At 37.9% G+C, this 14,092-nt stretch overlaps 1 protein-coding gene across 4 annotated transcripts; it reads left to right on the top strand.

Annotated features, from left to right (window-relative positions):
* The first annotated feature begins 9,957 nt into the window (after positions 1-9,957).
* Positions 9,958-13,823, top strand: LOC103432645 (uncharacterized). Of its 4 annotated transcripts, none has more exons than XM_008370847.3 (13): positions 9,958-10,400; positions 10,751-10,888; positions 11,170-11,251; positions 11,516-11,592; positions 11,738-11,844; positions 11,950-12,070; positions 12,199-12,315; positions 12,431-12,522; positions 12,666-12,732; positions 12,838-12,916; positions 13,015-13,106; positions 13,267-13,410; positions 13,576-13,823. In XM_008370847.3, the coding sequence occupies exons 1-13, from the start codon at positions 10,206-10,208 to the stop codon at positions 13,714-13,716; spliced, it is 1,452 nt and encodes a 483-aa protein (XP_008369069.3). In that variant the 5' UTR covers positions 9,958-10,205; the 3' UTR covers positions 13,717-13,823. The 4 variants fall into 4 exon arrangements, with proteins under 4 accessions (XP_008369069.3, XP_008369068.3, XP_070675575.1 ...); XM_008370846.3 differs by having other exon boundaries at positions 12,199-12,338; positions 12,439-12,522; XM_070819474.1 differs by having other exon boundaries at positions 10,066-10,400; positions 10,729-10,888.
* Positions 13,824-14,092: the final 269 nt, after the last annotated feature.

Raw genomic sequence — 14,092 nt, 5'->3', positions numbered from 1 at the left:
ATTCGTTGACAGTTAGATCTAAGTCGAAGAATTGGCTTAGATTATGGAATCTCACCATCACGCGGACCGTGTTCGGAGAACATTGAGCAAGGGCACATTTCATGGAGTAAAGCACTTCTTGGAAGAAACGCAGCATAGGAAAAGTAAACCCTAACACGAAATAATAGAGGTGAAACTTGATGGCCTTCCGAGCCCCATCATATGGCTCACGGTTGCTACCATCCTTGACTCGTTTCACACGCACTCCCGACGGAATGGCATGCCAGTATGCCTCAAGGAAGTTTCTAAACAAATCATCGAAGCTAATCTTGAAGTGAGCAGCCTTGAAGTAGCCAACCTTGCTCAAAGACCCGACTTGATAATACAACGACGACACACCATCATCATTCTTATAGCACGAGGAAGACATACTCGAAGGAATTCTACAAAAAGTGCAAAGAAGATTCATTAGAGGGTTGTTCAAAAAAAAAAAAGGCCCATCCACCCAAAAGAGGCACTCGGCCTCACCTTCTTTAAAAAAATGGCAAAGCAGGGAGCCTAGCCTGCATTGGCTCCTCCCCCATCCTTCTTCTCGATGCAAGGGCCTTGCAACCTAGCTCAGCTGACAGAGGGCAAGCACCCCCTCACCTTCTCCTTCCTCACAGCCCAGGCACAAAGGCCCAGACTGCAGCACTAACCCACGGCCCAAGCCGCAGGAAGCCCAGCGCCCATGCCAAGATCCATGGCATAGCTTATTTATTCCCACCACCCACGGCAACAATGCCGCAGCCTCCCTAGGTCTTTTTTCAAATCTCCTCAACCCTTGTCGAGACAATTTCAAGCCCTGAGGCTTCCAAAAAAATCAAGAAGACAAGAAAAATATTTTTTTTCTTACCTAGAAGCAACGAGAAGACGAAGCAAGCAACGAAAGACGATCCTTTGCACGGGCAAGATGTAGAAGATTGCTAGAGGAGGGGGAACAAATATCCTCTAAGATCTCTCCCTTTTGTAAGGTAGAATAAATTGCTCTCCAAAGTTGATTTAATAATCCACTTAAGGTGGACTTAAGTAGACTTTGGGAGAAATTTATTTCCTTTTCCTAGAAGGATCTAATTTCCTATTAAAAGAGAGAATCAACATCAAAATAGGAAACAATTCAAAGTTTCCTAATGCAAGAAAATCTCTACACCTGTTGCCCTTTTCTGCGGTAGCCCAACAGGTGTGGGGGCATTGGTTGAGCCAAAAATAATCACAAGGCGACATGTGGATCTTTGGACAAAAGAGGACAAAAATACCCTTGAGGTACAATGGGATTCCTACACGCGAGCAGCGGGCAATCATCCTTCAACTAAATCAAAAGTGCCCAAAATAGGTAACAATTCAAAACCTATCCCATCAAATCCCTTCTACAAGGTAACTCCCAAAACCTATTTCATTCCATATATCTTTTACCTCATTTTCCCTTTTTTAGCTAATCAATTAGTTATTTATTTTATTCACTCCATAACCTCCCAAAAATATTCCTTTTATTATGTTAATTAGCCAATTAATATATTTATTCCTAATCAGTATATTAAATTGCTAATTAAATCACCAAATAACACCCAAAATATACATAAAGGGCTGGCCACTCTTTCTCCAAAGAGGACCGGCCATGCCCTATAAATATTACCCACTTTTCTCTATTAAACCTAGGTTCACACTCTTGCAAAATTCCAAAAACTCTCTAAACACTTTTCTCTCTAAAGTCTAACTTTGGCATCGGAGATCCTTCGGCCAAAGCCCCCCATTCATCGTGGGCGCGTAAGGCTCTTGGCCTTGACCCTAAGGTGTTAATTGTTATGTAGGTGCAGTTTTGTCCAAGAAGAATGAGGAAGAAATTTGCATCCACAATCTTCTTCCCCCTCCGACCCAATCCGGTAATCCTTTCCACACACCACCTTGCTCTCCTGATTACTCCCTCTAATTACTCATGCGTTTTTTTGTCTTTGGAAGAATCAAAACATGCAAGAAACCAACCCATGATTTCGACCTCTCTCTCTCTCTTTCCCTCCTCTTGGTCTCTCAAAGATTGTGTCTTTCTGCAAAACATGGTGGGGAAGATGGTTGTTTGGTGCTTGGGTTAGGTGCTCACAGGTCACAGCCTCTCATGAAGAATGTGTGTGTGTGTGTGTGTGTGTGTGTGTGTGTGTGTGGCTTTTTAATTAATTAATTTATTATTATTTTTAGAATATAAAATTAATTAGTTTTTTATTTTTTAATTTATATGGGACCCCTATGTGTGCCACGTCAACACACTAACAGAAATTTTGACGGAAATATAACGAAAGGACGACAATGATTTGCAACACTCATATTCAAGAGCTACATTGATTGATTTTCAAATTCAAGGACTTATAAAAAAAATGGTTCTTTAGATATAAATCCTTGCAACTCTTATGTTCTAGACAAAACCCCACCTAGTTATAAACTTCCAAATAAAACCCAAATTTGAAAATGATTACCAAGTAGAAAAATAATTGACCTATTATTGTAACATCCCACATCGCCCAAGGGAGTGGATCCTATAAGCTTTATATGTATATTCTCATCTCTACCTAGCACGAGGCCTTTTGGGAGCTCACTGGCTTCGGGTTCCATCGAAACTCTGAAGTTAAGCGAGTTCACGCGAGAGCAATCCCATGATGGGTGACCCACTGGGAAGTTCTCATGTGAGTTCTTAGAAACAAAACTGCTCGTGCTACGGCGGAGTCGAGCCCGGGATGTGGTGGGGGCCCGGGCCGGGATGTGACAATTTGGTATCAGAGTCAATCCCTGACCGGATGTGTGCCGACGAGGATGTCGAGCCCCTAAGGGGGGTGGATTGTAACATCCCACATCGCCCAAGGGAGTGGATCCTGTAAGCTTTATATATATATTCTCATCTCTACCTAGCACAAGGCATTTTGGGAGCTCACTGGTTTCGGGTTCCATCAAAACTCCGAAGTTAAGCGAGCTCACGCCAGAGCAATCCCATGATAAGTAACCCACTGGGAAGTTCTCGTGTGAGTTCTTAGAAACAAAACCGTGAGGGCGTGGTCGAGGCCCAAAGCAGACAATATCGTGCTATGGCGGAGTCGAGCCCGGGATGTGGTGGGGGCTCGGGCCGGGATGTGACAATTGTTACAAGATATTTACAACTTATACCACAATATTCAAAATAAATCAATGAATGTAATTACTCACCTTAATTACAATGAACAAATAATTATTACACATATTATTACCCCTAACATATATATATATATATACACACACGCGTTCAAATGCATATAGTACTACCATAAGCTCAATATATATGCACAATAGTACATATATGTTCAAACATATTATACTAATTAATCTACCTATATGTAAATTTATGATGAGCAACTAACATATAGTTTGTAGGTAAATTGATGTTGAATCAAATAACATTCTTTTATTTAGTAGGTAATATATTTTCCATGTATTATTACATATATTTGGCACCTTTTATTATTATAAGATATATGTACAAATAATAGGTAAATTAATTTTGAATCAAACAAAATTTCTTTATTTTGTAAGTCAATTAATTTTGAATCAAATAATATTCTTCATTATGTAGGTATTTTATTTCGTATGTATCATATATTGGGTACATTTTATTATTATATGTACAAATAATAGGTAAACTAGTATTGAATAAAAAAATATTATTTTTTATGTAGGTACATTATTTTGCTTGTATTTTGCATGTACTTTACATTTATTGGGTAAATTATTTTGCTTTTTTTAAGCATCTAACATTTTAAAATGTTGCATAGTAGGTGCACTAAATCAAATAACATTTTTTTGTAAGTAAATTATTTTGCATGAATTTTTACAATATCAGGCATGTTTTTTTTGTTATATATGTGTGTGTGTGTGTGTGTGTGAAATTTACCTACATTTATATGTAAAATATAATTTGATTGACTAAACAAAGAACATATTATTACATATATTAGGCATGTTTTATTGTTATTATATATTAGGCAATTAATTTTTTATTTTTTATTTTTGTAAAATCATTAAATCTTCCTTCCAATCCGTATAGAATTAATTGTGAACATTAAACCTTCAAATATGGGTATTTTAGGCATCAAAAAATTTTAAATGTGTAAAGTCAAAATATAATTAATGAAGAATAAATGGGGGTTTAGGACAGGAGAATAATAAATAACAAAAAAAAGAAAAAAATAATTTAAGAGATAATTAAAAAGAAATTATTTTTAACAATAAATATTATTCATAAATAATACATTGACAATAAAATAATCCTAAATTTAAAGAATTTGACTTATTTTAAGAAACTGGAAAAAAAAAAGGACTTATATCAAGTTTTCCCATAAAATATATATATATAAACATCCTAAAATATCAAAATCCGAATTAAATATAGTAAACGACATAATTCACTTAAGTCTTGTAGGTCTCGTAGTTCTCTTCGAATCCTATATGACAGGCCCAAAACAAACATGCTAAATCAAAGTTGTATCAATCCGGAGAGTACGAAACGTCCAAAACACCCGTTTTCGGGATATGATAGCAGTAAATAACCTATTAACACGTAAATTACCAATTTTCCAATCACCTTTCTTAATTGTTCATCGCTTCCTTCTTTAGTTTTATTGCATGTGAAATAACCTAATTTATCGCACTCCGTAACCTTTCTCCTGAGCCGGCTCTACTAAAAACTAACTATTAAACTATTTAATGATGTTACCTACCGGGAAAAAAAATCCCCTATATAATGAAATGGGTAAATTACACAAAACTACGTCAAATGTGGGTTAAACCACAATCTCATACCTTATGTTTTAAAATGACATACCTTATTTTACGAATTTGTTGCAATGTCACACTTTCGTCAGTTTTTTTGTCTATTTCTCTGTTAAATGCTGACGTGACTGGAGGTGGGATCCACTCTCTAGTCTAATTGGATTAAAAAAACTAATTAAATATTATAAATAAATAAAATCATTTATATATTTTTATAAAAAATGTGGGACCTACTGTAACATCCCACATCGTTCAGGGGAGTGGATCCTCTAAGCCTTATATGTATATTCTCATCTCTACCTAGCACGAAGCTTTTTAGGAGCTCACTGGCTTTGGGTTCCATCGGAACTCCGAAGTTAAGCGAGTTCGCGCAAGAGCAATCCCATGATGGGTGACCCACTGGGAAGTTCTCGTGTGAGTTCCCAGAAACAAAACCGTGAGGGTGTGGTCGGGGCCCAAAACGGACAATATCGTGCTACAACGAAGTCGAGCCTAGGATGTGGTGGGGGCTCGGGCCGGGATGTGACAATTTGGTATCAGAGCCAATCCCTGGTCGGATATGTGTCAACGAGGACGTCGGGCTCCTAAGAGGGGTGGATTGTAACATCCCACATCGCCCAAGGGAATGGATCCTCTAAGCCTTATATGTATATTCCCATCTCTACCTAGCACGAGGCCTTTTGAGAGCTTATTGGCTTTGGGTTCCATCGGAACTCCGAAGTTAAGCGAGTTTGCGCGAGAGCAATCCCATGATGGGTAACCTACTGGGAAGTTCTCGTGTGAGTTCCCGGAAACAAAACCATGAGGCGTGGTTAGGGCCCAAAGCGAATAATATCGTGCTACGGCGGAGTCGACCCCAGGCCGGGATGTGACATCTACCCCCTACAAACCCATCACCCTTATTCCCGAGTCGATCTGTCTTTTTCATCTCCTTCTCTCACTTGAATAAACCGCTATCGTCGTCAACCTTTGTTCTCACTCACTACTTGCAAATTCTCATGCACTTTTCGAAGTAACCGACACAACCTTTTTGGTTGAGTGTTTATCAAAGCCCAATTAGATGTAATAATATCTGTTCTGGGATTCATACGTCATCGCCCATTGCACTCAAATTGTCAAATTGAAAGCCGCAAATCTCATCCATGATTAATTAGAGTTCGAATGTGCATCAATGATCTTTTTCAGAAATTCTACAAGGCAAATTGATGATGTAGATCTAAATCTTGAATGGAAAGAAAAAGAGGTGATTGGGTTTCATGGCTGAGTGAGAGAAGACGAAAAACCAACAAGATAGGGTGATTTCCCTCATCCTCCACCACATGTCACTCAATCTCTACCATTGCACCCTCATCGTCCTCTCCAAATGCCAAATCGCCAACATCAAAATCTCGAGAATTCCATAGTTTGATCTTCCATGAATGGCGACCAAACAACGCGAACTTAGGGTGGATCCTATTCGTGGCACCAAGAATAGTGGAATAGTAGTGGTGGCGACGGTGCTTGTCATCGGAGTTTGTCGTAAACTCACCTGGGAAGCTCACGTAGGAAACGGGTCGATCCAGAGATATGGACCACATCAAACACATAGGTATGTTGGATTGGTCCAGGGAGAGATGGTGGTGATTAGTGGGTGAGGCGGCGGCAGGTTCTGGTTTTGGCGGTGAAGGAAGGAATGTTGGGAGAGTCAGGTGAACTGGGAAACAAGGGTGAGGGTGATGGGTTTGTAGGGAGTGGGTCCCACAATTTTTTAATAAAAAATATTTAAATAATTTTTTTTAATTTTTTATATTTAATTAGTTTTTTAATCCCACTGGGCTAGAGAGTGGGTTTCACCTCAAGTCACGTCGGCATTTAAAAGAGAAATAGACAGAAAAAATGTTGGAGGTGTGACATTGCAACAAATTCGTAAGATAAAGTATGCCATTGCATTTTTGAAAACATGAGTTATGAAATTATAGTTCAACCCATAATTAAGATAGTTTTGTATAATGGCATGATCTCGTTGAGTCATTCTTTCTTCTCTAACCTATTCCCTTTCTTGCCTAAGTAACTCTCTTTCTCTCCTATTAGCTTGAAATGCTTTCTCAACAGCTACAGCTTTTGCCTCCTCTCTAGCCTTATCAGCCTCAAATTTTGCCATTTCCCACGCCAAAGTCAATTCACCTAGGCGAGCAAGTTCTTCCATACACTTTGCATAATCATTCTTGGAAGCACTCCCTATTCTCTTTGAAGCCTTCTTACCTTGAGGCCTAATTGGATAACGGGTCAACCTCGACACTTGTTCAAGGGGGCGTTTTAGGCACTTCTTCTGTGTCATCTTCATGAACATGCGAGGCATGATCGGATGTAGAGTGTAGAGGGGTGTTGTTCATGAAAACTTCTAGACCAATAGGCACAACTCTGAATTTAGGACAATCTTTGACAATATTCCAACATTCCCACCGATTGAATGATTTGTTTTTGCTTTTGGTTTTGGCATTATACCAAGCTTGTGCTTGAAATTCCTACACAATGCGGGAGAAGAAATAATTATAATGAAAGTAGGTAACAAATAAATAATACAAACAAATAATTATAATGAAAGCAAGTAACAAATAAATAATTATAATCAAAGTAGGTAACAAATAAATAATACAAACAAATAATTATAATCAAAGTAGTAAACAAATAAATAATACAAACAAATAATTATAATGTAAATTTGGGTATAGTACAAACAAATAAATAATATATTGTTACCTGATCCGCTAAATTTTCCCCACTTCGAAGATTACTACTAGCTTGTGCCAAGGCGTCTCTCCACGTACTAAATGATTGGCTAAGTAATTTCCAACGACTGGACATCGATTCTTTGGTTCTTTTCCCACCAATTTTCTTGAGAAAATTGGTATGAATAAGACTCTACATTTCTCGCACCTGCATCTCATTACCCGTAATCGGATCATGAGTAACTTCAACCCAGCTAGTACACAATGCAACATCTTCAATAAGCGTCCAATTCGTACATGCATCAGTAGTCATTTTGCTGAAAAAAAATTGGATTGAAACTTTGAGAGAAATATAGGAATGTGGTTGAAAGTAGTTGAGAAAATATGAATTTGTGGTGTAAGATAGAAGATAATGAGAAGGTATTTATAGAAAAGCAAAATAATTTTTTTTAATTTTTCAAATTCCGGATTTTATTTAATTTTTTACATTTTTTTTATTTTTATTCACCTAATTAATCTCTACTGTTGGATTTTAAAAAAAATTGAATTCCAACACTCCAAATTGTGCCACGTGGCACAACGGTAAGATTTCTGATTTTTAAACTGTTTTTTCTTTTCTTTTTTTAATTTATAAAGGCGAATAAAGTGGACTGTTGATCTCAGATCCAACGGCTGATATTAAATAAGATTTTTTTTATTTTTTTTACCGTTGGAAATCCAACGGTCCAGAAATTGTAGCCGTTGAAATCCAACGGACGTGGGGAAGCCACGTGGCCTCCCCAACGGTAACATTTCCGAGTGCGTTGCAGGCCCTAGGCCTGAAATTCTGTCGAATGACGCGCACCCACGTGCGCTTGAAGCCAACGCACCTAACGCAAAAAATATAAAAAACGTGGCTGATGTCGTCCTGACGTCAGCCCACGTCACATTGCCTTCAAGCGCTCGGGGCGAGGACTCGTGCCTGGCCTCTCCCTCAGGCCTGCTCAGGCTCGCTCGCCAGCACACGCTGGGCTTCATCACTCGAGCTCTTTGGCTCTATTCCTGCGCCTGTCCCTTGGGCTTGAGCACACGGTGGAAGTGCCCTTAATGAAATATTCCACGAGCTAAAATTGTTTAACAAGAAATGAGGATAAGTGCCACATGCCCGCTGGTCAACTAATATTGTAGCACAGCCCATTGGCCTTGGACCTTCGTGTGAAGAAATTTTTAGGGGTAAATTACATAGTAACCCCTCAGGTTTGAGCTCTATTGCAATCTCATACAACATCTTTAAAACATTTTACTTTCATACCTCAAGTACTATTTTATTTCAATTTCATACAACCGTTAGATTTTCCATCCATGGATCTATTAAATGCTGACGTGGCTGCCACATATATGACACGTGGCTGCCAAATGTCTGCCACATGGCAAATAAAATAATTTTTTTAATTTTTTTTTTTTAAAACCTGAAATTGGAAGAAAAAAAAAAGGTCCGAACCCAGAAGAAGAAGAAAGAGAAAGAGAAGAAGAAGAAGAAAGAGGAGGGAGGAGAAAGAAGAAGAAGAAAAAGAAAAAAAAGAAAAAAGAAAGGGGTCCGAACCCAGAAGAAGGAGGAAGAAGAAAGAGGAGGAGGAGGAGGAAGAAGAAAAAAAAAATAAATAAATAAAAGGGACCGAACCCAGAAAAAGGAGGAAGAAGAAGAAGAGAAGAAGAAAGAGGAGGAGGAGGGAGAAGAAGAAGAAAAAAAAAAAGGTCCGAACCCAGAAGAAGAAGGAGGAAGAAGAAGAAGAGAAGAAGAAAGAGGAGGAGGAGGGAGAAGAAGAAGAAGAAGAAGAAGAAGAAAAAAAAAAAAAAAAAAGGTCCGAACCCAGAAGAAGAAGAAAGAGAAAAAAAAAAAAAAAAAAGAAAGGGACCGAACCCAGAAGAAGGAGGAAGAAGAAGAGAAGAAGAAAGAGGAGGAGGAGGGAGAAGAAGAAGAAGAAGAAGAAGAAGAAAAAAAAAAAAAAAAAAGGTCCGAACCCAGAAGAAGAAGAAAGAGAAAAAAAAAAAGTGACAAATATGTTTTTTTTAGAAAGAGAGAGAAGAAGAAGAAAGAGAAAAAAAAAAGTGACAAATATGTTTTTTTTTAGAAAGAGAGAGAAGAAGAAGAAGAGAAAAAAAAAAGTGACAAATATGTTTTTTTTTTTTTTAAATTAAAAAATTATTTTATTTGCCACGTAGCAGACATTTGGCAGCCACGTGTCATATATGTGGCAGCCACGTCAGCATTTAACAGATCCATGGATGGAAAATCTAACGGTTGTATGAAATTGAAATAAAATAGTACTTGAGGTATGAAAGTTAAATGTTTTAAAGATGTTGTATGAGATTGCAATAGAACTCAAACCTGAGGGGCTACTATGTAATTTACCCAATTTTTAGTTATGACAGATACATAAGTGGTACACCACGTGTTTTAATAGGAGTGTAGGAAAATTTTATTTTTTAAGTTATTAAATTTTTAGCACACATATCCCACCGATTACACTGAAAAATCTCTCGGTGTGTACATTTCTAAGTTTTCTTGCATACACCGGTTTCACCAGACCTGACCGGAGGCACTGCTACTGAGTCACCGAGTCACGGAGCACCAAACAGAGAGAGAAATGAACCGAAAGAGGAGCACAGAAGTGAGTGAGTGATGCCTGACTGACTGTCACCGTGATCAGGATAATGTCTGCAGCCGTCGACGACGTTGCTCCTCTTCTTCATCTCTACAGAGACAGAGACACAGACAGAGACGGAGAATCATCCATTTCTAATGAGATCCCAAGTCTTGTGCCCGCCTCACCATCCAACGGCACAGATGCATCGACGCCTAATCAACGCCTGGCCTCTCTCGACGTCTTCCGTGGCCTCACCGTCGCGGTACGCCAAGCCCGGCGATTCTGATTGAAATTGCTTGCTAAATGCGAATCCCTAATTTGCTTAGATTCTAATTTTGAGATAGTTTGGTGGTTTTTGGATTAGTACTTAGATTAGGTTTGGAGTTGTCATGCGATTCACTTGAATCAATTAAGTTGATATGATATACCTGGATTATGGAATTCTTACTTGATGATTTCCTTTGTAGTTAGTTAAAGGCTAGAGCTTGACATCTTTCTCATTTCCTTTGTTTGTTTTTAGATATGTTAACTAATTTGATGATGAGCTAGCTTTCTGTGTGTCTGTCTATTACGTCTTCCTGATTTGATAGGTTTTCTATCAACAATCAACAGTTGATGATTTTGGTCGATGATGCCGGAGGAGCTTTCCCGTCGATAAACCACTCTCCGTGGTTGGGCGTTACACTTGCAGATTTTGTAATGCCATTTTTTCTTTTTCTTGTTGGCGTCTCCATCAGTCTTGCATTCAAGGTAGGCTGTAGGACTCTAGGGTTTATCTTTTTCTTTTTTCCTTTTTCCACCCAATCCTTGTCTAAAACCCCTGTATGTTACCATGTGGCACTGTCATGTCTTCCAAAATCCCAAATGATTTCACTACATTATATATCTAGAGTTAATTGGGGAAGCTTATCTTTATAAAAGAAAAGGGCAGCACTTTTCTGCAGTGATTTCTATGTGCAAAATTCTGAAATGTAAGGAAGCAATTATATATTAATCAACCGCCTGCTCTCGTTCCTTCTACTACTGTGCAGAAAATGCCCAACAAGACAACTGCCACAAAGAAAGTCATTCTTAGAGCAATGAATCTCTTTCTCTTGGGGTTGTTACTGCAAGGTACCCTGTCATTGTTCCATTAGATTATCATAATCTTATACTTGATTAAACTCAACATTCCTTGATGTTTCTTTTACTTATATTGGTACAACACTTGTAAGTTTTGTCAATTGTCTGAATTTAGTATAAATTTTATGCTTTACATTTCATGCTTACATTGTATAACATGCATTCATTAGTTCTAAGGTATGGAACATATTTGGTTATAGATTCTGTGCTTAAAGATGATTGCTTGTTATATTTCTCTTTGCAATGTGTTCTTAGGTGGGTATTTCCACGGGCGTGACCATTTAACATATGGGGTTGATGTGGGCAAGATACGTTGGCTAGGTGTACTACAGGTAGCATTATGCTGACTCAATCTAGAAGTTTGTATCATATTCTTCCTCTGCTATTAACTGAGTGATTTTGATATTCGAAATGGCATACACTACTGTCACCTTTCATGTTGAAAGCATGTTGAAAGTGTCTGCATCTAATTTTCAGAGGATTTCAATTGGATATTTGCTGGCTTCAATCTCAGAGATCTGGTTTGTTAACAATATCATGGTTGAATCACTGGTCGATTTTGCTAGGAAATACTACAATCAGTGGTTAGTGCTTCTACAAATTCTGTTGATGCTCATGAATTTAAGTGGACCATACATATGCTTCCCTTTTTGTCCATTCTCAAGTTTTAACTTTTATGTGTAATGCAGGCTGTTTGCTATTGGATTATGCTTTTTTCACATGTGCTTTCTGTATGGTCTTTTCGTTCCAACTTGGGAATATGAAGCTGCAAGCTTGAATTTGTCTCGTTCTGGACCTGGTACTCAAATTGTGAGTTAAATTGTTCTCTTCATTTCTAATTGCTAAGGGACAATGTTAAGGTGTTAGATTTTGGTTTAGGATTGAATTTGGTTGGTCCTGTAAGATTTCAACGTTTGCGTACAATATTTACATACTAGGTTTATTGTGGAGTGAGGGGTAGTCTTGAACCTCCTTGCAATGCTGTTGGTTATATCGATCGAGTTATTCTGGGCGAGCATCACCTTTATCAACATCCTGTTTACAGAAGAACAAAGGTCATTCTCATGGGCCTTCTCTGGTAACTGCATTATTGAATATATCAGGATTTAAGCCCTGTATCAGTGCTTTTCATTGCTGATAATTGAAAAATGCTAACCCTTTGTGTCTCAGGAATGCAGTGTTAATTCTCCTGACTATGGACCTCTGCCCTCTGATTCTCCTCAATGGTGCCTTGCACCATTTGACCCAGAGGGAATCTTAAGGTTGATTTCTGCATTTCTCTGACTCTAACTCTATTTTCATCTCTCTCTCACACACACAAACAGACACTCTATAAATGTCAAATCGTCATCGTTATTGATTATTCAGAATTGGTCTTTGATTCATTTTATTAATAAATTTCCAGTTCTCTGATGGCTGCTGTTACATGTTTTGTGGGATTGCATTTTGGGCACATACTATTGCATTTCAAGGTTTGAAGCTTCTTTTTGCTGATAACACTAACTGTCTGCACTCTCGTTGTGTCTGGTTTGCCTCTTTGATGAATTGCTTCCCTGACAGGATCCTTTCTTTTGTAGGACCAGAAGCAGAGGATATTGTTATGGTCTATGTCCTCCTTTCCTCTTCTAATATTTGGATATGCCTTGAAGATGCTTGGTATATTCTCTTTTTATTGCATTATTTTTTTCATTATTTTTCTTCTGTTGAGGATTTCTATTCTTTTTCCTATGCGTAATCGGCTGTACCTGTATCAGGTATTCCTTTCTGTAAACCACTATACACAATGAGCTATACATGTATTACAGCAGGAGCATCAGGCTTGATATTATGCATTATCTTCTATATAGTAAGTTCGCATTTTGCTAATCACTGGTTAAATGATTGAATATGTTTGACAAGCTTAATGATCCGATACAAAGCTTGGCATACTAGTGAATGATAATTTTGGAGGAAGCTACAAATTCAAAGATTCATGTGCGCTTTAGTGAAACCTTATTTAAACGCAGGTTGATGTCAAACATTTCATAAAAGTGACAGTGTTGCTGCAATGGATGGGGATGAATGCGCTCATTATATATGCTTTGGGTGCTTGTGACCTCTTCTCAGCAGGTTTGCAAGGTTTCTATTGGCGGTCACCAGAGAATAACTTGGTAATCTTTATCTTTCTTCTCTGCTGGAAAAAGAAGAGAAAAAACCTAAATGTTTTTATTTGCTGTAGTCTTTTAATATTCCTTTGCATTAATTGTTGATTTGTTGGATGATTTGTCACATTGGCTAGTTGCATAATAAATAGTTTGGAGTGAAATGTGATGCAGGTTGATGGGACAGAGGCATTATTGCAGGGCATGCTTCGATCGAAGAACTGGGGTACCCTAGCATTTGTAATACTTGAGATTTTATTTTGGGGTCTTGTTTCTGGGTTTCTTCACATGAAAGGCGTGTATATAAAACTGTAAAATGGTCCCAGTTTTAATTTCCTGTAGTGACAAAATTTAAGGACATCATCCTTGTTAATATTACAAGAAATTGTATAAATAATATTTCGGGATTATTATTTTAAGCATTAATTTTCTTATCTGATAAAACAGAAATCTGCTAAGAGACATTTTGAATATAGAGCAATTAACATTAGTACTTGATGCGAGCAAAATTCAATCTCCACAATCAAATCTGTATGTATTGTAGCTAGGTAGAAATCGAAGTTATGCACTATGCAGTACCTAATCTATATCTAATGATGCACAAAAAGAAGATGCATGCATCCATGGCCGACGATCGTGATCCTAATATTAATTGACGGTGCACTGCATGCCTCCGGCTCCATCAAATTTT

The sequence above is a fragment of the Malus domestica genome, chromosome 03 (assembly GCF_042453785.1).
Source record: "Malus domestica chromosome 03, GDT2T_hap1".
Lineage (NCBI taxonomy): Eukaryota > Viridiplantae > Streptophyta > Magnoliopsida > Rosales > Rosaceae > Malus > Malus domestica.
Note: the sequence above shows the minus strand (reverse complement) of the source record. Positions and strands in the feature narration are given on the sequence as shown.